Source organism: Berghia stephanieae, chromosome 5 (assembly GCF_034508935.2).
Source record: "Berghia stephanieae isolate SIO BIC M18660-M18661 chromosome 5, UCSD_Bste_1.3, whole genome shotgun sequence".
NCBI lineage: Eukaryota > Metazoa > Mollusca > Gastropoda > Nudibranchia > Aeolidiidae > Berghia > Berghia stephanieae.
In genome coordinates this window covers 43,591,610-43,618,295 of record NC_088364.1, presented here as the reverse complement: position 1 = coordinate 43,618,295, position 26,686 = coordinate 43,591,610, and the positions used below count along the sequence as shown (strand labels likewise).

General features: G+C 34.1%; 2 protein-coding genes across 3 annotated transcripts in view; both read left to right on the top strand.

Annotated features, from left to right (window-relative positions):
• Positions 1–26,664, top strand: part of LOC144972976 (uncharacterized) — a 32,405-nt gene extending 5,741 nt beyond the window's left edge. The window contains exons 2-10 of one of the 2 annotated variants that reach the window (XM_078914869.1): positions 736–862; positions 3,155–3,287; positions 6,637–6,915; positions 10,931–10,949; positions 14,452–14,551; positions 16,204–16,407; positions 19,001–19,280; positions 20,810–21,048; positions 21,307–26,664. In XM_078914869.1, the coding sequence (XP_078770995.1) occupies positions 736–862; positions 3,155–3,287; positions 6,637–6,915; positions 10,931–10,949; positions 14,452–14,551; positions 16,204–16,407; positions 19,001–19,280; positions 20,810–21,045 (1,378 nt within the window). In that variant the 3' untranslated portion in view covers positions 21,046–21,048; positions 21,307–26,664. Of the gene's footprint in view, positions 1–735; positions 863–3,154; positions 3,288–6,636; positions 6,916–10,930; positions 10,950–14,451; positions 14,552–16,203; positions 16,408–19,000; positions 19,281–20,809 lie in introns of both variants that reach the window. The other variant, XM_078914868.1, reaches the window with a different exon arrangement.
• Positions 6,928–9,580, top strand: LOC144972977 (uncharacterized). The gene has a single exon (XM_078914871.1). It carries the CDS (start codon positions 8,128–8,130, stop codon positions 9,283–9,285), a length of 1,158 nt encoding a protein of 385 aa, XP_078770997.1. The 5' UTR covers positions 6,928–8,127; the 3' UTR covers positions 9,286–9,580.
• Positions 26,665–26,686: the final 22 nt, after the last annotated feature.

Below are 26,686 nucleotides of genomic sequence, written 5' to 3'. Positions count from 1 at the left end.
TCAGGATCTACGTACGCGTTAGCCTAACTGGTTTACCGTTGCAATACCAGCAATGGGTGGACCTCGCTGTTGTGACCGTGCGCGCTCGTGTGTGTGTGTGTGTAGGTCTGTTATTTATTTTTTATCAAAGCAATTTTACCCATTAAAGGCAAGATTCAATCTTGCACGACCCAAACTCCAGATCTTAGTCTTAATGTTATCATTAAAAGACAAGCTTTGCGATTATAGCTTAATTGAGGCCTGAGTTGAAAAATACTCTTACTGCTCTCTTGGTGGAAAGGATTTGTTCTGCATAAGTAATCTTGAGAGAGAAAAAATCAGTGTCCGTGTTAAAATTTCACGAAGCAGGGACCGTGACGCGCCTCTGTAACACTCCTTTGATCTACATCATCAGGCAACCCATTGTTTCATCTTTTCCCATTCCCCTTACTCTCCCTCCAAGGACTCAACTATGCGCCGAGCGAGGCTCGAACCCAGGATCTTCCGATCCGAAAGCGAGTGTCATACCACTAGACCACATGGCGGCACCCATGGTCCTAACTACCTCCACTAAATGGGCGATGTTCAAGATCTCCATTTGTATTATATGGTGATCACAGTTCGGATTTGTTCAGATCATTCAGTGGTTGTGTCCAATATTGATAATGTTCACTCTGCCCTCTACCTTCCCCATAGAAAAAAAAAATGGAATGATTGATTATTTCGTTTTGGTAAGTCATCCTTAACTTTAATCAAGTATTGCAACCGTGAATTTGATGATGAAAAGATTTTGATCCAGCACCAAAAAGCCAAACACTTCAAATGTCATATATGCTACAAAAAATTGTACACAGGGCCTGGTCTGGCTATTCATTGTATGCAGGTAAGAAATCATGAAAATTATAGTATAAATATCTTTGGACAGACTTTTTGATTTCTTTTGCCATCAGTACATACTGGTGGTAGTATGTTAAATGGAATCTGAATCACTATTCAAAGATGGTCAGATTTTGTTCAAAGATCATTATTTAAAAAATATATAGTCTATCATATTTCATTTGTTTGTAACTAAAGATGTAACCATCTACACTTAGAAAATAGTTACAGCATTGCAACTCAAGTTTTATTTCGGTATTACTGCTCTCATGATAAATTCCATAAGGTCTGATGTTAGGGTAGAGTAAACTTGATGTCCATCTGTGCACGGTTAATGTAATAGTATTATTTCCAAAGTTTTGATCATTTTACTTCCCAATTCTTTCAAGGGCAAAATATTCAATTTAGCTTTTCTATAGGTGAGGTACATGGCAAACAGAGACAATAAGCTACCTATAGGACAATGATTTGGGGACGATTAGATATTTCCAAATATTGAGTAAAAACAAGCCAAAATCTTAACTACATTTGACACCTTAACTCTCAACAATTCCAGCATTAGGATTTTGCAAAACCCCCATAGTCTCATAGTCAAGTTGTTAACATTTTCACTCCCACCATCTTGCTTTTATAAAATGCGATCACTATCCTCTCTTTTCTTGGAACATTTATTTACAGTAAAATTGACTTATCTACTTTTTATGAAGAAATGTAATATACATGCAGTTGATTCTTGCAAAATGTAATTTTTTGACCTAACTCGATAATTGAAAGGATTTTGCATTGGTTGCATTATCTTTTGAATTTTTCTGTTATAATACAATCCAATAGTTTGCGGAAATTTGATAAACTAACTAAATATAATTTCAACTTTAAAAGAATATTTAGACCACAATGATCATAAGTTGCTTTAGTTGATTGCACTTTACTTTGTAATGGTTATGACATTGTCTTGTACTTGTAGTAGTAAATCGATTTCATTTTTCTATCAGTTTTTGCAAGTTCTTGTGATATTTTAAAATAATCACTGTCTGTTTGATAAAATCGTGTTTAAAAAAAACTGACATCCACACATCTATGATAAATATAGTTGGTATTTGATCAAAGTCAAAGAACAAAGTTTTGTGATGTTTAAAATAAATTTTAATTTTTTATTTTATTTTCCATCTTTGCATTTGTAAATAATGCCATTTTTTTTACTTGTCTGGGTGGGTTCCCGACCTTCCATATTGGGCAGGAGGCACTTGCTGTGTCTCCTATCCCCCTGTATTTGTTTTCCAATTGCTATATGTCTTTGTCTTGGAATGAGATTACTTGGTTTTGTCCTGGCCCTGGCCGAAGTCCTGGCTGGGAGGGAAACAGTCAAATTCATTGTTATTGTTTTGGGAGATGATATTTTTTTTCCTTGTAAATCATCTCTCTGTTTTGTATTATTATATTTGTTATTTTCAATGTATAATGTAAGCATTTGAGTGTATTCCTCTTTGCTGGATTTTGTGCTTGTGTCCGGATGAGACTTATAGGTGATCTCAAACTAAGTACATTGGTGGTATGTTCTTGGAATCTACATCTGATCCCTATTTGTTCCCAGTTCCCCTATGTCCCTCTTTTTCTTGGGTGCTTTATTAATTGTAATTGTAATTCTAGAACTTTTTACCAACCCATTTTCTTCCTTTTTACTGGCGCTGATGTAACCTAAATGTGTTGCAAGCGCCTGAAAACCCTTAAAAACAAAAACAATTTTTTTTTACTTGTACCCATTTTATTGCACAACTCATACTTTCAATGTTTGCTCTTTATAGGGGGCCCCAGTGTATAAAAGTCATCATTCTACGTCTCTTGTCTATTTATGAATGATTAAACTCACGGGTGATATACCACAATTGTTCAACTATATAATGTGCTAGAGCGTTTAGAAAATAGCCATCCCATGGAGCTGTTTAGAATTAATCGATACTGACATCATGCTCCGCCTTTAACTGTTTTACCATATTCGTTGGGCTACATAATGATAATAATAAATAAAAATAAATAATGAATTTATGTAGTGCCTAAACATCCCACGTTAATTGTGCTCTGCTTATAAATAATCTTAGAGCCATAAGGTCTATTGAGGCAGAATTTATCCTTGAATCTGTATTAAAATGATAATTATCAATTAATAGCTGGTTAAGCTTTGGATATGAATATGATGCGATTTGGAAATTATTTTCAATTTTTTTGTTGTTGTTGATGTTGTCTGTAACTTTAGAAGTTCATGGATACTACAAAATGTGTGGGGTTTTTTATATCATACCAGGTGCACAAAGAAAAAATTGACAAAGTGCCCAACAGCGTTCCCGGGAGAAACAACACAGACATTGAAATCTATGGAATGGAAGGAATTCCTGAGGAGGATGCTAAAGCTCATGAAAAGGAAAAGAGCAAAAGAAGTGGGTAACTTTTTATTTTGTTTGTTTATATGTATATATTTTTTTCTTTTGGTTTGTTTTTATAACAGGGTTTGATGTATGTTTAATGACACTCAGTTGTCAATTTTCTAACCTGAATTTTCAGTTTGACTTGATGTGTTCTCTTCATAATTTATGTAACAGGAAAATCAGAACTCAAACGCCAATGGCTTTCTATTGTAAACTTGTACTCTGCTCAATATCATTGAGCCCTTTGCTTAGAAAATATTTCTTTAAAAAACAAAGCTGTAGATAAGTAAGTCTGCAATAAAAGTCACCAATTGTTAACATTTCATTACCTGGATATGCTATTGTTGAAGTTATTCTGTGTACAAGTAAAACACCAATGCAGATTTGCCAAGTGTTCATTGTCTTGTCCTTATATGTGACCTTTTCTCGCAAGACAGATGCAGTCCTATTTTCCCCAGTTATTTTTGTGTTTATTTAGGTTCTTGTTTTAAAAAAAAAATTTTCCGAAGGTTATTTTATACCTTGATGATCTAGTGGTATTTATACAGGTGAAGTGGGTAAATATGAGTGTCAAAATTTTGTTTATGACATTTTTAATGGATTTCATTTCAGACTGATAATAATTAATGTTTGGGTGGGGTCTTTGACCTTCAATGGCTGGCAGGAGGTCATTTGCTGTGTCTTCTATCCCCCAATAACTTTTTTTCTGAATTGCTTTCTGTCTTTGTCTTGGAATGATTACCTGGTTTTGTCCATACCCTTTTCAGAATCCTTGACTGAGGGGGAAACAGTCAGGTTTATAAGAGTTAGTTTTAGGAGGTAATATTTTTTCCTTGTAGATCATCTCTCTGTTATACATTGTAATTATATATATATATATATATATATATTATATATATATATATATATATATATATATATATATATATATATATATATATATATATATATATATATTATATATATATATAATGGTTTGTGAACTGAGTGTATACCTTGTGGTGGGATCCTGTGTTTGTGTCTGGTTGAAACTATTAGGTGATCTCAAACTAAGTGCTCTGGTAGTATGTTCTTGGAATTTACATCTGTTCCCTCTTTGAACTAATTTCCCTTTTGCTTACTGTGCTTTGAATTGCAAATCTAGAATGTTTACTGAAGACTTAAACGTAAGACCCGTAAAAACAAAGAAACATTTAATAGTCAAAATTTATAATTATTTTCAAATATTCAAGACTGGAATTTTAATAAGTTTCTCCCCCCCCCCCCCCTCTTTTTTTTTTTTTTTAAGGCTTTGGATTATATAAAAAAAGTTTTAAGGTTAATATCCTGTTTTTGTAATTGACTAATCCTGTTTTACTCGCATTATGGTTTGGCATCTATGTAGATGTCTTCACTGGTATTTTAAGCTTTTTTGCCTGTCACTAGCTTAATAAGTCTCCATAGATTCAGTGAAAGCTAACTGTTGATTTTACTATGTTTAAGATAAGATTATTTATTTATTTATTTTTAGGGGGAGGGGGAATATGACAAATGTCTACATTTTGGAAAAACAGATTAGGATAATTTTTTTCTAATGGCTTAAGTGGGGGTATTGATAGAGTTTGTTGAGCACTTGCTTAACACAAAGAGACTGAGATCTACCCTTGGTGAAGATTTTTTTCTGACCACCCAGCAGTGATTAGGTAGCTGGTTTTGTTAGATCTGGTGGAAAGCACTTTGCAGTTGATTAGCATCCTGCCCAAAGGGTAATAAAATATTGCTGTTGTCCGTTTCATACTTTAGAAATGGGATAAACTCTGGCTCCTTGTGCCATGTGGCTCTAAAGGACCACAAGTTGGTTGGTATGATTATTCATGTAATTTATAAAGAATAGGCAGGCCTGTAATTCTTCCGACTATTGTCGAATTTCCGACAGTGCGATTTTGCTCGATATATTCTGTTAAGTGCTGATATTTTTTTTTTAAATAAAAAAAATTAAAAGTAAAAATAAAATTTGTAACGTCAAAGAACAGGACCAACAAAAAAGAAAATAAAAGAGTTTTATTTCGTGCCTCGAAAAAATCAGTTTGTATTCCATTTCGAACGCCGACTTTAAAAAAAAAAAAAGAAACTTTTTATTTGTCGTATCAAAGACAAAAAGATATGAAGTGAGTAGAAAAGTGCCAGAAAATAGAGAATAAAAATTTTTTTTCGCGGCGGTGGTGGGGTTTGAACCTGCGACCTTATTGGTACGACAACTCCGCCTGGCAGGTGAGAGCGTGGCTCTACCGTGTGAGCTATCCACGAACACAAAAATATTCGTTTCAAACCCAAAGTCATTTCTAGATCCCTCTCTCACCCACTTCTTGAGATCGCCGATTCGTTCACCACCATCGCGAAATAATTTTGACCAGCAGTTAAAGACAAAACAACTGTAGTCAGCTAGGTATATTATCATTCCTCCTACACACTCCGCTAGACATGGATGTATTCACTGCCACAGACGAGACAGAGGGGTGACAGTGTCACGCGTAGTCAGTAATCAGCTAACACTACACGCACATCGTGTGTCAGACCAGGCCGTTTCTCTCTTTTTGCTACCAACACACACACATAATTCTGACTGATCATTTTCCTCTCAATGCTTTCTCGATTCCAGTATGAATGTCAACCAGAAAAAAACAATGTGAAATAAATTTTTTTTTTTTTTTTTGAAAGCTCTCAGTGGAAGTATTCTTTCCTCACGACCGTGATTTTTAAAATTTTTCTCTTTTTCCTCCTTCACACATGACCGCACCACCACCACCTCTCTTCTTCTTCTTCTTCTTCTTCTTCTTCTTCTTCTTCTTCTTCTTCTTCTTCTTCTTCTTCTTCTTCTTCTTCTTCTTCTTCTTCTTCTTCTTCTTCTTCTTCTTCTTCTTTTTCTTCTTCTTTTTTAAAAATAAGAATTAATCCAAATAAATGAAAGAATCAGCTTAAAAATTTAACACAAACAGGAGATAAAGCATCTTCTCGTGTCTAGCACTAGATACACATCCTTCAGAAAGGTAGGAATTTTTCTCTTCCTTTCATTATACAACTGACTCAGACCTGGGACCAGAAATGTGTGTACTCTCAAATAATTGGGATTTTTAAAATTCTTGGTACCATAAAATATGGACTTGCTTATTGAATTGTATCATAAATGAGTTGGGGAAAGTGATGTGATTTGACTAGTCAACTGACGTGTCATATCTATGTTGTGTTTATTAATTAATCCATATTTTTGTCCTGTTGGTCTATTTTCGTTATTCAAGAAGTTCCGACAATTTTTTCACCAACCTTTTATAGGCCTGAATAGAGTTAATAACAATTGTCACTCTTTTTCATCCCAACCTTACAGATGCTGATGTCAATAATGAAGGTCCAGACTCTGATGAGGAAGAAAGCAGCAACTCATCCAGTGCCGCAGGTATACAACAACAGCAGCAGCAAGGAATAAATCCCATGATGGCTGGTGCTATGCCTCCTGGAATGCCAAACCAGCCAGGCATGCCTCCATTTGGGCCTGGTGGGATGCCAGGTGGTCCCATGGGCCCTGGTAACCCCATGATGGGGCCTATGGGTAATCCGATGATGGGTCCCATGCCAGGGATGATGCCTGGTCCAATGGGACCAATGGGTCAGTACACAATGACATTTTTTATCTGAGTGTATCCGTTAACAATTTTACTTCTAATTTTAAATAGTAATGATAACGTGGCCCTTCTGAAGCAGATGTTATCCTCGGCTTTACATCAACTCAAATCAAATTACTTTTTTAAAAATTTGTGTCTCGAAAGAGAAAGAGTTAACTATTTTTTTAAAAAAACAATAATTAGGATTTTTGAATTATCAGTGTAGCTACTCCAAACCAATTTTCATATCTTATATACACTAAATCTGTTACTTGTTATAGAAAGTACACATGATTCTAAGACTTTTTGACATGACACCAAAACTAGCTTGGTAAGGCATTTAGTTCACAAGTTTTGCAACGTTGAAGTTTGGAGACTTTTTGGTCACATTTCAAATGAGCCAAAATTTCGTTTTCAGGTGTTGCTGACAGCTTAAATTATAATCCCAAACAACTAAAATTCTCGAACAAACTCTACACAACACAGACAAAACACTCAATGTCTGGCTTTATTTAAAAAGTTAGAAATTATTGCATTCCAAATGACAAAATAAAATGGTCAAAAATGGTTTTAAGGGGAGGGGCGACACCTGAAAAATCGATTTTTGGGTCAAAATATAAAATTTCAGTTTTTTGTTTATTATGAAAGAACAATCATTTTTTTACATATTTTCAGCACTGAGATGGTGATTTGGATAATGTAAAGTTTGTAAATCGTCTTTTATAAACATGGAGTCGATATGAAAATATCAAACTTTTCAATTTTTTGTGAAAATTCAACTGAAAATAATAGGACTGAAAAGCATTATAATGTATATCGATGTTGTAAATTTTGATATCGATAGTTTGGTCTACTCTTTGTCTTTCTCGTTGACACGGTTTCAGTCTCATAAATCTCACAATGTGGGCAGGGGAGGGGTTTAGAAACTGTTAGTCGTGAACGAAAATGTGTGTCAAGCAGCTGACAAGAGGTCAAGTTGTCAGGTAAATACAACGTGATCACGAATGGTGCGATCTGATTGGCTGACCTTGTTCTCGACCTCAGACTCCCAGCAAGGGATTGGATGTCGAGTCAGGGTGAAAGTTCGCGGCTCTTTACTACGATTTTTACTACGATCTGTTTACATTTCGATTGATCAATTGTTTTATCAAATTTTGACACGAATTCTCATTAATTATCTTTAAATATTTCTAATTTTTTACTGGATTATTATAAATATGCCTAAAGTGACCAAAAAATCCAAACGTTGGCAACAGTTATTTGCTGCAAGAATCAATAAAGCAAGAAAAGAAGACGAGGTAATGAGCTTGCATTACCATGTCTGTGCACAGACAGGGGAATGGATCAAACGTGAGAACCCGCAGCATTATGATAGGTGGCTTACAGAGCACAAAGAAAGTGGAGAATGCTCAATAAACTTCAGCGGAAGCTCTGGTATGATGGAAGTGACAGCAGCTGAAGTTCTTTGGAACCGGTCAGTTGAGAAACACAATTTTCGCTACACCACAATGATCAGTGATGGTGATTCTAAGACGTACAATAATTTGAAGGCATTACGGCCTTATGGGCCTGGTATTGAGATCGTGAAGGAGGAATGTATCAATCATGTTTCAAAGCGTATGGGCACTGCGCTTCGTAATCTAGTTGATGATTGTAGAATAAAAGGAATTACCTTGGGTGGCAAAGGTCACGGGCGCCTCACTATTGAGACCATGAGAAAGCTTCAAAAGTATTATGATAAAGCGATTCGAAGCAATGCCACAGTGGAGGAAATGAGACGGGCTATTCTTGCTAGCCTTTACCACGGTTATTCTACCGATGACTTTCCTCAACATATGTTTTGTCCTCCTGAACCGGACTCCTGGTGCTTTTATAAAAAAGATGTTGCTGCCCATATGTATCCTGGTGGACACAAGCAGCGTGTACATACACCTTTGAATTTTGATTTACTCCATGAGCACTTGAAGCCTGTATATGAAAGGTTGTCTTCGGATGCTTTGTTGAAGCGTTGTGAGATGAAGGCAACACAAAATCCAAACGAAAGCTTTCATAATTCTGTTTGGGCAAGATACCATAAAACATACTTCCATTCCCTGAAAAAAGTTGAGTTTGGTGTCATAAGTGCAGCTGCAGAGTATAATTTTGGTCCAGCAGGAATAACATCCCTGAAAGTGTCTTTGGGCATAGGTGGACTGGGAGAACACTCCCAGAGGTTGAGTCAGCAAGCAGAGTCAAAAAGACTTGACCAAAGCGTACGGTCTACTCAACATAATGAGAAAGAAAGACGTAAAATAAAAGCTCAGGCCCGTGAAAAAGCCCAGATGGAGGCAGAAAAAGAACACGGGGGACCCTCATACGGTGCTTGTACGTTTTGAGGTGGTTGTACTGTTTTGTTTTATTGTTTTCATTAATCATTATGTTTGATCTCGTTTTTCTCAAAATGCCATTTTTTAACACTCTTTTTTATCTTATTTTGTCATTTATCAATCAATTTGTTTATAACTTTGCATGTCTAGAGTTCTAGTGATTATCTAAAATCATACAGAAGGAATTTTGAATATCTTTATTATTTTATGAAAAATTGACATTTTTATGTCAAAAAACATGATTTTTTTGCGTACGAAAAATGTTTATTTTTAAAAATTTATAAATAAAAATGTATTTGAAATATTTCAAAAACGCTCTGTAATTTTTTTTGTATTGTACAAATAAACCACCATGCAACATTTCAAAACAATTCCATGGAAACTTATTGAGAAAGTAACTTTTAAAAATAGCACTCAGAGAGGACAAAAATCCAAGATGGCGGCCATCACCATGGCAATCGGACACGCCCACCGAAATAAATCACATGGTTCGAATCCATTGGTCATAGGCAATGTCCCAATATAAAAATATATTGGATCTAATCATTATTCTTGAAAATAGTTTCAGGTGTCGCCCCTCCCCTTAAAAATTCACAAAAAGAATTGACATACTCGTGTAAGACATCAAATGAAAACTCAGAATGAGTACTGTTGATAAAATAAAAACAATCAACCAAAATGTCCCTGCTTCAAATTTGAAAGTGAAAAATTAAAAAAGGAAAAACAAGGAATTTCAAAAGTTTACAGAAAAGTAAAAATACACCCACAGACATTAGAAAACAATCAAAGTAAAGCTTGTTATCAGAAATATTGAAACTTTTATTCCAATCTAACATTTTTTTTTTGTTTGTCTTTTGGGTGAACTTTAAATGTTGGAATTTCCTGAAATTAAAGTGTCCTTTTATTTGTTGGCAACAACACTTTCGCAGATTTAGTTAGTTGGAGTGTTTGGTTAGTCAAAAAGCTGGATCACATTAAATAATGGATACGACTCAAATTTTGATACAAAACAAAAAAGAGTGCAACCTTTCATTTGATACGCTATGAAATAATAATTTTATTCAGATTTCTAAAAAAATATTGTCCTCAAGCACATTTTTTTTCAAGAAACCATTGAACTTATTCAAAATTTCGTAATTTTAAAAAAGGGTTAAGTTTCTTGCCTAATGCTGATGTATCCATTTTAAAAGTTGTGGATGTGAGATAAATTTTTTTTTTACTCCTTTTTATTTTAGTCTGAAATTAAAATAGAAGTTTTAATTTTAAAAATAAAACAAAAGAAACCCCAAAAACATTCCTTATTTAACGGAGCAGAATTGTGACATAGAAAGGATCAGAGAACGACACGGTCACAGATGTTTGCAACAAATCTAACACTTGATTGATGGAGCTAACATAAACGATAGCCAATGGATAATGATAAATGTTAGAACAGGAACTCCTTATTTTATTTTGCTTAAAATATTTCTTCCCAATCATCGGGTTTAAACACCATTAAAAGATTAACAGCTGTAAACTTAGACTTCATTATGAGTTTCTTTTTTATAACTGCTTTGTTGATGGAGATGATGAAATATAATTCGTGTTGAAGTAGAATTGATCCCGACAACTACAAGGAATGGTTGATTATACTGTACCTTGTTTCCATCCACAGGTCCGATGGGTCCCATTGGGTGAGTATTATAGTTTATTGATTATACTTGCAGACCTGCCTCCATGCAAATCATAAAATAATATTTCCTCTCACATTATCCCTCTAAATTTGCATATAATACAGTGATAATACTGAACTTTTCGCCTTTCAAAAATGTTTGCAGTGAGGATTCTGGGTCTCTAACAATCTGGTTTTGATTTACAACTTTTCAGGTAAAATTCCCCCCAACCTGTAGAAGAACAAGTCTTGTTACAGTGCTGATCACTTATAACTTTCCAATCCGAGAAAGTCATGTCATCAAGCATCGGTTACAACACTTTTAAACTGTTGCTAAGGATAAGAACACTAATGATACTAATTGCAAACATCATGAAGCAGTGTATGATTGATTTCCGTAATACCAGTGGTGATACTATAAATATTATTATATAGTGGAATGCTATTACAGCTGACTGTAATCAAGTATGCTGATTTTCTTTCTAGTTACAAATTCAGTGTGTTAAAACACTGTATATTTCCCAGTCACCTGGTGGACGGGAAAAAATATGTATGTAATGTCTTCTTAATGAAGTTCAGTGTTCAGATAGGGGTTAGTTGATGTTCAGTAACGTTTTTCCTCCTGAATCTGCAACCTTGTATAATATGTGAGGCCTACTTTTTCTTTCATGTTAAGTGCAGTTTCTGGGGACATTTTCACACTAAGCTAGCAATGACTATGAAAAATGTTTTTTTCTCTTTTTGAGGAAAATTTTTGTCTGAAATCAAAGCCCTATCTCCACTGAGTAAAAATGTTTTTGAATTTTGAAAATCCATTCATAAATAAAAAAGCTATGCAGTTTCAAAGGTGTCATTTATTTGGATGACCCGCAAAGAGGAATAAAACGCGAAAATATGGGACGCTTTTTCGGCATTTTTTTCGACCTTTGGTTGTATCTTGCGTAATAAGTGGCTTAAAAAATTGAAATTTGGCAATTTTATGACAAATTTGATAGAGAATAGGATGAAAGCATTAGAAGAGTTCTAACTTATATATAAACACCCACACACACACAGAGAGAGAGAGAGATTGCGTACGTAAACAAAAGAAATATAGAAGGAAAAGAGAAATTGGACAAGGGGACAAAGGTTACTGATAGAACGTGACTTGGAACACAATAATTAAACCCATGCTGAGATTGTAGATATATTGCAATCGAAAACTTTTAACATTATAATTTCTTAAATTCTTGTAAATTAAACAGTCAAATTATCAGCTGTTTATTGAACCCAAAGGCAATGGCAGACGATAAACACCCCTCTGCCAGTGAGACCGTGCAGACATTTTGACTAGTCATGAACTTTAAAACGAGGTCAACCAATCAGAAAGCGCTTTGCCACGACTCGCTCAGCCGCTGTTTGGTGCCAAATCGTTTTGAACTTGTGATTCGGGCTGTAGGGGGGCAAAATGGCTTTGTCTTTTATAAATGAAGAACAAATTAGGAAAGTGTTTTGAAAAATACGGGAAAAGTACTCGTCATATTCATATGAAATTTTACAACCTAAAAGAAGAAATGTTCATGTATTACCTTGTTAGCGACAAAACCTACACCCCCGGTAGTTTTAGAAATATTTTACTCCAAAGAGTAAAAATCTATTTTAACGGTCTTCTGGTAATCGTAGGAGTTTTGTCGCTTGACATAATCTAAAATGCCCTTTTTTCTAACTGTGTGCCAACTTTCAGTCATATTCATCGATAAACAGCGTCGTAATTAATTTTTTAAAATAGCATATACCAAACGGCTTCGTCCCATATTTTGTCGCGAATTTGGGCACTTCGTGAGCGAAAAAGAGGCCCAAAGATTTGTGCGGGATAGTCATTGCTAACTAAGCTCTACTCCAGCTTGGAAGAGTTTTAATTCTGTTGTCTGTTGTGTGTTAGTAGATGATTCTGATGAGCGTGCTGTTTGTTGTCGAACTCTCTGCATGAAGACTTTTTTTTCTTTGTTGGTGTACAATGCTATTGGGCTGTCTTTCCTAGGTTTTTTTTTTTTTTCAATACAATTGGTTGGCCTCCTGTCTTAAAAACAACTGTTTGTCCTGGGTTGGAATGGAGTTTTCGTCTGACAAGGTGTGTTAACAGCCTTTGCTCCAATTTGTCAACGGGTTTATTTGACTTTTCTCAAACGATTCAGAAAAACATTCTTTTATCCTTGCCATTTATCTTGTGGTCGTTATGTTGACAGGTGATGAAGTGAAAGGTAAACTGCAGATATTGGATGACAGTTCAATTCTATTGTCAGTAGTATGGGGTGGTGGTAGTGACATAAGCTATGGTGTTGGTGGTTTTTGCCTGAAAATGATGATGGTGTCGACATTGATGGTGGTGATGATAGTAGCAGTACTTTTAACAATTGTGGCACAGGTAGTTGTGGTGATGAGGATGATGACAGTAGTAGTCTTTGAGACACAGGTGATGGAAGTGTTGGTGATTCAGCACCTACTTCAGAATGTTCAGGCTCAGGTGGCCTTTTGATGATTGCTGTGATGGTGATGATGATGGTATTGTACATTTTTACATTTTGCTGGTGATGATAAAACAGACCTTGCTGTTATTTTTATGGATAGCGTAACAATTTTACTTCTTTGATTAAATCATACCTGATGATGTGAACAAGTGAGTCAAGTTTTCAATACTCAATCCCTGCTGATTGTACTTGTTTTGAACAAGCAGTTTTTGAATGTTTGTCAGCAGTGTCATTAGAAATGTTGATGCCTAACATAAAGAAAAAATAAGTCTTTGCATTTGTGAACTTATATATGAAGAAATTTTTAAGCAGATCCTGCAAGTTGAAACATTTTACAAAATTAAATTTAACATTGCGCATGCCAATCACTTACATTGACACTCAGTAGAGTCATATTTTAGGAAACAAAGCTATGTTAAGTAAACACATTTCTGGCAATTAAAACATTGACGTTGTTGTTGTAGTTTATGATTTTTACTCTAAAAATTCTTATAATTTCAAGTCTATATATGTTTATTTATATAGATGCGCCTACTATAAATCAGTGTTGGTGGTTTTCCTTGGATCCTGCAGAAATCCGCAATTTTGGAGTCAGAGGAGGAATTTCCTCTTTTTAAAAGAATTACATTTCTACCAATCAAATATACTGGCAGTGAGAGACTAACTCGGTGCAGGCTCCCACTCTCCAGACATTAGCTTGAGTACAAATGATGGTTTATCATGTCAAGTGCAGTAAAAATGGGGCATGTAGGCAATCGTTCAAAATTTTCCTCCTTTTTTTACTTTTTGTCACCATCAGCACTTATAGATTATGTAGATTTTAGTCTAAAATGTTCCTTTTGTTTCATAAGTAGTTATTCTAATATGAAAAAAACAAAATTTAAGCTGTTGTATTCGTTTCTGTTAAATGCTTTACGATTTACAACTTCAGGCAGTTTAGTTTTTATAGTAATATTTTTCAGTATAACATTGTGTATTTAAATTTTTAAAAATAATCAATTTATTTGCTTTTGCCAGCATGGCTCCGCCTATGAACCAAGTGAGGCCACCTATAATGAATCCTCAGGGTCCCCCAATGCCAGGAACCAACAGACCTCTCTTCCCGGCCGCTGCTCAGGTAAGCAGTCTGTTAGAAGTTTGTATCAATGTACATATTTTTCACATAGCTCTATGGCCTTTATTTTTCAACCAGCTTCTTTTAAATAAATTTCTATTTGATTCAGGTTAGAATTGACAGTCATAGTCGTGTTGGGAAATATGCATTGCTATTTCTACAGATATTGTCTTTCCCACAATTAATGTTTTCTTTATCTTTTTTCTCTTATAGAGTCCTTCCTTCCCTAACCGACAGTTATCCCCCCACCACCAAATAAAGAACTCACAGAAGTTTTTGTTTTGTAACGCCTTTAATTGAATGACTTTTTTTTTGTGATAACCCAATTACATCATCTACGAAGATTGCTTCCACCACTACGAACTGTCAAAATAGCAAATAGCAAAAACTAACTAATATTGATAATTTCTGTTCCATTTAGATGAAAATGTTTTTTGTCTTACAGGTTGCACGTCATCCGCCATTCTTTACATATAAGCCGAATGTAACTCTGTTAACATTAGAAATACAATGAGTGGTTAAAAATGCCTCCTGGAATCAATATTTAGGCATTACCATTGTCAAATCGGTGTTGAGTCTCCATTTTGCCCTGAAAAGAGGTTGGTCAATGAGGGAAAGGGCATTTTTGCATGTCCATTCCATTACCGACCAAACACCATAAAACATTTTAAAATGGGTGCTAACACTGTTTTATGTTGTTTATTTTTCATTTCCTAGACTTAGATGTGTAAATAGTTGCTAAACTGTTGGTCCTTTAAAATTAGATGCTTATCGGCTGCAAAGAAGGCTGGGCATGAAAAGGAAAAAAAATAAAGCAGAGAGATCGGCACTGAATCATAAAGGGAGAAGGGTGTGCAAAAAGAGAAAAATAAAATCGTCCTCAGCTTAACTGAGTCAGAGACTCAGACAGAGATTGTTCTGGACGATGATTCATCGTGTCCATCTGATTGCTTCAGCAATAAAGAACGAAGTGGCTGGATTAGTTGCGGCCGATGCAAGTGCTGGTTACATTAAAAAATTAATGCTTGTGTAGCCAGTGTGGTACCATTGAAGCCCTTGACGAGGAAGGGCTCTATGAGTATGTTTCAGTGTGATGTTTGTTTTAAAAAAATAAATTTGCATGTCATGTCATGTCCTCATCATTGTTGCTATCTTAATGTTCCTTGTCAGGTAGACATTGTACAGCCTCGAGAGAGAATTTTAAGCTGATTTTTTGTTGTTTTTTTTTTAATGAAAAAAATTATACATTTACAATGATATTTACAGCATTTCGTGTTATTCATTTGACCTTTATCAAATTGTAGTGCATCAAAGTAATGTTCCATTACTGGTCAGATCGGGTGGTCGGTAAGGGAAGGATGGAAAAGAATGTGGTCGGTGGGGGAAAATTATATCATATATTTAACACCACTAGAACATGGATATTTCTTTCTGGGAAAAAGTCAGTTGACACCCTAAACCTACCAACATGTCTTAAGATTTTGCAACATTGCTCTTTGAAACAGTATTATTTATGGTGCTTGTCTTGAACAGATTATTTATCTTGTGCTCGTAAGGCGTGACAACGCTCTTAGGGGATGGAACGACTTTAATTTAATTTAATTTAATTTGTTTTTGTTTTTTAAATGAGATCGCCTTGTATTTTATGGTTTCAGTCAACTGGTGTCTCGTCCATTGGTCCTTCTAATCCAACATTCCCTGCTGCTGCATCTGTGGTGGCCTCGTCTAACAATGGTGGTGGGAGTAGCGGCACATTGTCGTCGTCAGCAACTATTACTGGGGCTCCCACCATTAAGAAACCAGAGTCATCTTCAGGTTTGACATCTAAGTTAGTCCACCCTGATGAAGACATCTCATTGGTGAGTAGAATTTGGGGAGTTTACTAAATGGAAATTTTTCATGAAGATCAATATATAATTTGGCTCTGCTCAAAATTGTTTATTCATCATTTACAGGTTTCTAAGTTGTTACATACTCTCAGGAATTTGAATAAAGTGCTGGTTAAACACAATGTAAAATTATCTGATGTATATGAAAGGTAATCACTTTTTTTTTAGGTTGCTTTATTTTCATAACAATCTTCTTAAAATCATATTATGGAATTGTCTGCTGCATAGTTTTTAAAAGATAATGCATAGGGAATCAAAATGTGTGCAAGCATTGATTGGGCAGGGTTTCCTATTTATAGAGACTCCAGTAATATGCTGTATAAGTATATTTGTATTTAGGTGGTATAATGTGTAAATAAAACCCATGGGTCGAGTGCTTATACTAGTTCAGGAAAATTATAACTCTATATTTCCCACTCTGAAAAGAAAAAGAAATTCTTTGACACTGCATTAATAAATTATTCAGCATTATCTCAAGGCAGGATTCTCACCGAGGCTGTAGACACTATAGGTAATTAAGTAACAATAACAAAGAGATTTTTTTTTATAGTTATAAAAATTAACTATTCCATCGGGTATTAATTTTGAATAGAAATATACTTTTAACTAATAATGTATTGTTTTAGCGTGGTATACCATTTATTGACGATTGGAGGATGTATTTTTTTCTCTCAATATATATTATAAACAATATTCCAAGTGTGTGTGGTTTTGGATTTAATTGCCAACTAATATACTATGGCTGTGTTCTTTTTCCAATTAGAAATGTTGGTTTTGATAGACAATTATTATGGGTTACATCTGTTATGAGGTGAGTCTAGAAATCCATTGTGTTTAATAGGACATATGCCTTATGTAAATATTGTACCACTTGCTTTAACAGGCTTGACAATAGAGAGCATTTGATCCTATTGAAGAGGAAATCATAAAATGCTGGTCTCAGTATGTCATAGCATAAAAAAGTAGCAATGGTAGTCATTTCGAAAAGTTGTTTTATTATCAAGGCATTATGTAATTAATATTCCATTTAATGAATATTCGATTTCTTGATTTGAAATTCTTTGTAATGATTTAGGTTTTGAAGCAATGGGTAAAATTTATGTTGAAGTTCGTGACAAAAGGAAGCTTTATGTCGTTCATGATGCATCCACAAATTTTTTTTGAACAAAGCATTTTACCAACAGCATGTTTGCTTCATTTCTCATTATATGCTTGAAATTAAATGACAATATAGCTTGGATTTATTCAAATGGCATTAAAGTATGAATAACTATGTTTTGACTTTTTTGGCCACGACATAAATAGACCTTTTGTGTTTACCTCGTGCATTGTTTACACTGTTTTAAGACATATAGCATACGAAAGAGTTTCAATGAAGATATATCTGTTATACAATTATTTTTTTTCATCTCTTCTATTCAGCAATGTTCATTCAACAATATAATGTAAATTAAATTGTAGTCGTAGGAAGATTCAAATGTTTGTGAATATCTTTTTTCCAATCCACTGTGCCATAGAAGGAAATTGCCACAAAGGTGAAGGCAACTGCACATTTTTATTTGCCTCTTGTGGATCTCAAACCAGGTGGACCATGTTACTTATTTGTGTGCCATAGATGAAATAGTCCCTTTCATTCACTTTCTATGTAATCATTCTTGTTTATGAATAAATATATTGAATTTTAGTGTTAGAGCTGATAACATCTTTTTTTTTTTTTTTAGTTCATAATTATATTTATTATGTCATTTAGTCACTTGTTTTTGGGGTTTTTTTTTAGAGGGCGGCTAGTTAACTGATGAAATCATTAAATACAGAAATTCTTGAGACTGAGTTGTTGATTGATAGAAACTTTTCCCTCTAGGTTTGGAAATGAAGAGTTAACACCGCAAATTGTGCATTGTCCTCATCAATGCTAATTTCAGACCCTGGGTAATACAAGTCAGTCTGAATTAAGTCTATGACATCAATGACTTTAAAGTCACTTTAAAAACAATAAAAAGAAGAAGAAAAATTATGTCACATAAACAGTCAATTGGAAGCATTATGGAGATATATTTGCTCTCATTGTTTTCAGTTTATCAACTACTTTGGTTCAGCCACTTTAGTGTGTCTGATTTCACTGCAATGGGTTTTTTCTTTTCTTTTTATGAAGGTTTGATGATGGCTCAAAAAGTTATTACTGGTTTTTATATAAAGTTTGAGAATTTTTTACTTTAAACAATAATAATAATAATAAATGACATTTGTATAGCGCCTACATCAATTTCATCAGGCTTTAGGCGCTTAAATGAATTATTTTTTAAAACTGATTTCATGAAGATTCAACATAGGATGACTGATATTGGTTTTTAAAATTATATTTCTTATTAAAAACTATAATCTATTTTCCTTTGACCGTTTTAAGGTTATCGGTCAAATTTGGTTATTGGTATTGCTGTTGTCTTTTTTTTTTATAGCTAGGTTCTTCGTAAAATAAAACTTTAAAACTTATTCATTAAGAGATATAGACGTTTGCATTCCCTTTGAAAAATTCTCTCAATGAAATGTAACATTTTCATTACAGGAGGAATACCGAGCCAGTTTGCCCAAGTACCAGCAGGTCATGCAAGGGTTGATGGGAATGAATATGGGCACGAGCAGTGGCAATACCAGTAATAACAGTATGGTGGGCAGCTCTGGTGGTATGATGCCACCTGCAATGGCCCCTATGGTGTCTCACACTGGGCCCCCTGCAGCCATGAACATGACTGCTGGTGGCGGTGGGCCACCGGGCCCAATGAACAACATGGGCATGAATATGGGTATGGGTGGTGGAGGGCCCCCCAATATGATGGGACACCCAGGTAAGTGTTTGTAATCAGTTAGAAATACATGCTAGGACTTTAGAACAACATTGCGTCACCTGTGGTCGCAATTGTGATGGTGAATTTTATTTTAAAGTAAGTACTTGTGGCTGTTTGAATTATTTTAGGTTATCATAGAATATTCATTTTTAAAAATATATTCCTAATTGTTTTTGTTTTTTTGTGTTTTTTTTTAAATTTATCTTTTCACAAAAAATCATGTAGACCTGATGATTCACCTCATACTACTCATGACCTGGACATCTAAATAATTCTGGGACAAATGCATAATTAACAAAATAAAATGTTTACCCCTATAGTGGATGGCCTTTTATATCTGGTAAAGTGTTCTTTCTATAAATACACCACTCCAAAAGTTGATTTTCACTGTCCTTTTCACGCTGCAGAAACCAGGATAAGGTTCTTTGGCTGCTGCACAACTCTAAAAAAACCTCTTTGCTCTATCAACCACATTAAATCCTCTTTTTTCCCCCATCTAATTAATAATATTTCTCAGTTTTTTCTTTGATATTTATTTCTATATTAGTTGAATATTATGACTCAATCTAAGATTATTTGTTTGTTGAATTTCATTAGAAAAACATTTTACTCTCATATGATTTCCATGATCTCTTTAGACTTCACATCTGGATCTTGAAATTGAAAATTTGTAAGATTGTTCTATAATGGTCATGTTACAATGCAACCCTGATATTTCATGACAACATGAAAGATCTCTGCTTATTTATTTAATTTATTTTCTTCATATATATATTTTTTTAAAATTTCGTTGTCGTTATTGTTGTAAAATTAAATACTTTTAATAGTGGCCGCACTCATTCAATAAAGTCTAGAATGAGCTAACCTGGATTCAATGGCATCACCATGACTGAATAATAGTCTTGAGCTCGCTTTGGATGAAGTGAGGTATGAGATCATCTTATAGTTGTTAGTAATTATTGGTAATGTGGATCAAGTGCTGGTGTAGTGAAGCAAGAATGCAGTTCAATAGCAATGTAACAGTTACTACTAGTCGTAATAAAGTGATTCAAGTGATTCCACACACACATACACTCAAATTAAAAATTTATGATTGGAAATGACTCGACTTGTTTCCATGTGTTTATGTAATGTTTATTGAGGAAATTGGAGAAAAGATTGTTATTAAATTGAAACAAGTGACTAGTTCTGAAGAGACTGGTCCACAACTTGAGATCCTTGAAAATGAGGGGAAAAAGATTATTTTAAATAAAAGCATTTTCATTACAACCTCAATTCAGCTTTTTATTGAAAACATTTTTTGTCTGTAAAGTGAAATGTCATTTGAAATTATAGCAATAAATCACTGCTTGAATACAGGGAAAACTTAGATTCAACTAACCTTTTATCCCAGTCACTTTGTTCTCTCTGGATTGCACTGTATTTTCTATTCAAATAAGTTACATAGGTTGCATTTGGTCAGTTGTGCTTTGTAGACAATTTTAAGGCAATTTGTTTAATTTCCCTCCTTTTGGTTTACTCTTCTCTAGGAATGATGGGAGGTCCTGGAATGCGAGGCCCGATGATGCCAGGAAACAATCCAATGATGGGAGGTGGAAACATGATGGGGCCAGGAGGACCGCAGGGCCCAATGATGATGGGTGGGCCCCGACCAGGCCCCATGCCCAATGGAGGTATGAGGCCTGGTGGGATGCCTGGTGGACCAGGGGGACCCATGGGCTTTGGCATGATGGGAGGAAATATGAGAGGGCCTCGGCCATTCTAACAAGTTTGTCTCTTTATGTTTTGTAATTTTTTATTCAACTGCCATCACTATCCACATCATTATTATCACCAGTGTGTATATATATTTGCTTGATTTGAATACTTGACATTTGAGACAGATTTAATGATTCTTATTTTTTTTAGAATTGAAAGCTTAACATTTAGATGGTTAGATTTAAAGTCACATAATATTCTTGGTGTGTTGTAAAGGTATGTGTAAAATTCCCTTAAAAATGGAAATATTTTGTTTGAAAATTTCCAGTTGTTGAAGGACAATGGTGATGTAGATTTTGATTGAGGCGGCTACCTTCCTTCGTTTGTTTATGAGGATCGCCAACTTATTTCCATACAGACAGTATGTATACTTTGAAAGTAATCATTGCCAGGTCATAGTTATTCATCCTGTAATGATAACTTTTACTACTACCTTGATACCTTGACTGTTGAACTGATCGTCTCCATAAGGTTACTTTTGTTGTAATTCAGAGTATTATGAACTTGATTCAAAAGTGATTGTAACGTTTTTGTAAGTTTTATTTTCCAGATTGATAGGATAAGGTTTGATGTTATTGTTTTGTATTTGTTTTTTCATTTTGTTACTGACTATATGGAAAGTTATTTTTTATTTTTTTTAAATTTTTTTTTTTTTTTAATTATAAAACTTTTTATTGGCATTTCTTTTCTTGGCAAATTAAGTTTTTGAAATAGAAGCAAGTCTAGTTTGTTAGGGAAAACCAGATTTAAATCATAATATAATTTGAAATCAAAGTTAGATTTTTAACTTTTAAAAATGGTTTGCCTCTTTTTTTTTTCTTTTTTTTTTTAAAAACATTTCCTTAACGGGTTAATTGAAGCTTAAACCAGCCTAATAAGGTAGGATCCTTCATGTTACAGATCAGTTTCAAGACATAATTTATTCCATGTTAACCCTTTATGTGTGAGATTTGGCTAAAGTCTCTTCCATAAGGTGAATCTACTGTCAAAGTAAAAATGGTTTGTAATGCTGTCATAACCAGATCAATAATGAATGAAATTATAACTGCCAACCATTATGGAAATTCCATACTTAGTACAGATTGGCCTTCTGGAGATGTGGAAAAAAGGGCTGATATCAGTTTCAACAGCATCAGATTTTCCTTTTTAAATTTCAAAGTTTTTTGGGGTTTTTTTAATTGTTTGTGGAGGAAAGGGAGATGTGGAATGTTACAGTTTGTGCTCTGGAGAAGGATTCAAAGTTAATTTTTGTTTGTGGAGGAAAGGGATGTTACAGTTTATGCTCTGGATAGGGAATCCCATGTGTATACTACTGAGCATTTTTCTCCAGACACCATGCTGCTGCCCTCACACTTTTGACAGATTCACTAAGGAAATTAAAAGTTTTTAAAAACTTTATTTTTAAAATTCTTGCCAGCGCTGCTCACAATTCCATACAAATTTTGAGCGTGAAAGAATTTTTAATCAGGATAGGAAAATAAAACAAGACTTTATGGGGTCCATTGGCACAGACATGTTAATAGGTCTGCTCATAGCCAAGTCCAACAGCTCTGCCTAGTATGAGAGTGAATTTCCTGAAAATATTTTAAAAGAGGACTTAAGCTGCATGCTTCATCTGATCACCATAAAACTATTTCTAATCATTCTTCTTCATTTTGTGGCGTTGATAATTGATTTTAAGGAACTATGATATTTTTCTCTGCTTTGAGTTTCTGGAAAGTTGGCAGCTATGAATTATTATTAAAATGTTATGCAGTGGGCTGTTTAAAGGGTTAACTTGGACAAAGTGTTTACTGGTACAGTTAAACCTGTTATCAGACTACTGAATTGAAAGTGTTTGTGCATTTCTCTAAGTCCTCTGATTAAATTGTAAAGAATATTACATATTCTTGATGATTGTGTGACCAAAATTGGTTGGTTCTTATCCAATCCAACCATTTTCATCAAAGGTATGTTGTAGCTTGATGCTGTTTTATCTCATATTCATTTTCTTTGTATGCTTTTTTCATTTCCATGCAGTATTATGCCTTACAGTATCTACCTTAACATCCCATCCTCTTGGGGTTTTTTGAACATTTGGATCGAGATAAATATAAAAAATACATGACTCCAAAAACAAACACAAAACTACCAGTATAACACAGATTGTAAGGGCATCATCTGGTGCATTTTATTCACAAATTTGCTTTGGAATGTTATGTTATTAACTGAAATTGCCTCATGTATGCAATGAAAACGCAAGAAAACAAGTATTAAGAAATGTTAACCTGATAATAAATGACAAGACAAGTGATTGTTGATTGGTTTGATTTCCTGGATTCCCCCTTTTCAAAATAAAGGATTTTACATGGAAGAAAACTGGGGGGGGGGGGGGGGGGGGGGGGATAGAGATTATAAATAAAGACACAAGATAGGGAGAACGCTGGCAGGTAGCCCTACCAACAAAACTTTTTGTGTCTCCTTATAAACCTTTTTTTACAAACTGCCATTCAGAAATTTTTACCTCTTGGAGGTTGTTACTATGGGCATAGTAGTATATAAAATTCTTTCCCTGATGTCATCTATTTGAGACATTATTAAATTACATATTGTGAATGTGATGTTGAGATATAATGGGCTAATTTTTATTCTTTGTGCTTTGATCATTGGCTTTGTTGTTGTTGTCGTTACTGTCACACCCCATGCTGTGTCGTGGGATGTTGGGTTTTTTGCCCCCAACGTCTGTTGGTGATGATGACGATGACATGATCATGATTCACTTCTATACTGGGATATTTCCTCAACTCGACTCTGATACATATTATTTCTTTCTTTTTATTTTATTTTAAATTTATTTTTTATCTTCTTTGAATTTGGAAGATTAAAATTCAAGACTGTAAATGCATTTTGAAATAAAATGGAACTATCAGTGGTCTTCCTTTCTCTGCCACAGATTTTGTGAATCCTATTTTGTTTTTTGTTTTTTCCGTTATTAACTCCTCTATTCAACTCATTATTTTAACCTCCAACACCATAGTTTGGTCTAACAGGAGTTATAGATCTCTCTAGTCTGGGTAAAATCCTGTTGTTTTTACATGAACACATTTAACATTATCGTCATACATTAGATGCAGTAACAGTTTAAGAAATGTCCCAGTATGAAGGCTTGGTGTGCTAGTAGCTGATTTCTGAGGAGATGGAACCATTTGGTTGACATTTTCACGTCTTATTGGCATAACCAAAAAGCAAGGCAAGTTGTCACAGCAGTCTGGATGGTTTGCCTGCTGTTGGGTCTGGATATGGACCCCCACCATGATACATGTGATCAACCTGTACTCCACAATTAAATAGAGACTATAACTATATATAGATTTATACCTTTCAGTCAGATGTCCACATGAGGTGACAGGCAAATGGTAGTAAATTATTACATTAAACACACTTGTGTATTATTAATCAAATTTAATGTATAATCTATAAGTTCGAATTTGGTGACATTTTATTACTTCCTTGGCCAGATGTAGTCACAACCAGTGCTGTATTGTCAACTGTAATAATATCTTAGTTATTATCTATAAATTATCACTGGCTTTTCCCTTTACTGTTGGGTGAGTATGAATGGTCTTTAAGCCAGAATGTAAATCCGAAAGGAAAAAAAAGTTTATTATATTGGTTTTGATTTTTCATCTAGTATATTTTACTTTTTTTAAAAAATTTATTGCTAGCGTTTCACCTTGTGGATATTTTATTAATGCAATATGTTAGATCCATGAGCAAAACCACTTTGCAGTAGTGAAATGCATAATGTGTTAAATTTAATAGTTCTTGGAGAACTTAAACATTGTTTTTGTCGGGTTGAATATTTTGCCACAATGAACTTTTTTGGTCAAAATTTTGGGATATTTTCAAAAATTCTATATATCTAAACTTTTGTTTTATTTATCGTTATGATCAGGAGCAACAGAGCAATATTATTCACACTATGTGATGCTTTGATATCACATATATGGGCACCGCAAACTCTGGAGGCCACAAAATGGGTATTTTGAGGTTGGAATAATGATTTTCTAAGCTTTTTCTTTATCCCACTGTAATTCTACTAAGGATGGTATTCTTTCTTCATAAGATCTAGAATAATTGATATGCTCTGAATGTCAGCATCTGTGGTTATCTAAACTTTTCTGTTTTTACATCGTTTAACAGGTAAGATGCAGTTTAATTTTTAAAAATTCAATTTAAAGGGTAGTTTAATAGTCATGGTGATTCATTTCTTTTTAAACACGGTCACTATGTACTGTAGGCCTTGTGAAATAATAAAAAGTTATGGCTCTTTTTAGATGTATTGTGTTGTGCTGGTTGATCATATGCTACCTGGTTGGTGACGTTTCAATACAATAATTATATATTTATTACGGAATTGTTTTCAAGGTTGGTTGGATTTGTATGGCCCTTTCTAAGCATTTAGTCAAAGGCAAGTGTTGTTTTTTTGGTTGTTTTTTTTCATTTGTACACATGGTTTTAATGATGGATGCCAAGTCACAACAAGTTGTCTTGTTGTTGGGCTAGAATTAACCGGCCCCTACCACAGTAACTTTAGCTGTGTGTGACCACGATGAAAACAGAATATGGATGATAATGACATTGATGGTTAGAGAAATGAAAGACATTATTGTGCCTCTTTAGTTTAGCCTAGTTGAGGTATAAAGTGGGTTAGATTTCTCTCTTTTTTTTTTATTTATTTATTTCTTTTTTCAAAATCTGGGCATTCATCTTATGTTTTCGGTTGAGGTCACACATTAGCTATAGACTGGTGGTGGTGACAGTTACACTCATATATAGTGTTTTTATTTTAATGTTGCATTTGTTCTTTTGTCATTTTCATTCAGATAATGCTTTTTTGTTTTGTTTGTTGGCTTTTTTTTTTTTTTGGAAGGAAGAAATTGTGTAGATGTCGGTTTGCAATGGAACTAGAAGGTGGCAATGATTTAAAGCAGTTTATTGGGTTTCCAATATCTGTCAATCATGCCTGTAGTGCTTTGGGTTCCGTCTATCGTTAATGCATGTTGCTCTAGGCAAAGAGAGAATGCATCATTAATACAATGACTTATAGAAAAGGGTGAATTTCCATTGAATTAGATAAATGCAATAAAATTTTCTTTGGATGTGATGATAGTCAGCAATTAGGAAACCACCTTTTAAATTTCCTATCATTACCAGCCATGTTGAATTGACTATTAAAGTCAGTTTTAAAATATTATAGATGGCATTTTCTTTCTTAATTGTCAATATATGATTTAGCATTCGTTAAGAGACATTGAAGAGATATCCCGAAAACATGTTTTTGGTTGATTAGACATTAAGTAAGGTTAACACAATATTGGCTTCTATTATTTTTACTGTTGAATGACGAGGATTATAATTTTTTTTTTTCTTTTTCTCATAAATCTATTTTTTATCATTATTGATTAGATTTATCTTTTTGTGTTCACTGAATTTTATCTTGTATATAGCTAATTGATAAAGTTACTAGTAAGAGAGGAGAGTAATGAGTCCATTTTGTATGTTGTGAGATGTGTCAATATGATTACGTAAACAATTTAAGTTTGAAAATGAAAAATAAATAAATTTGATGTACATAATTTAAAAAGTTGGTTTGATTTAATGTTTTA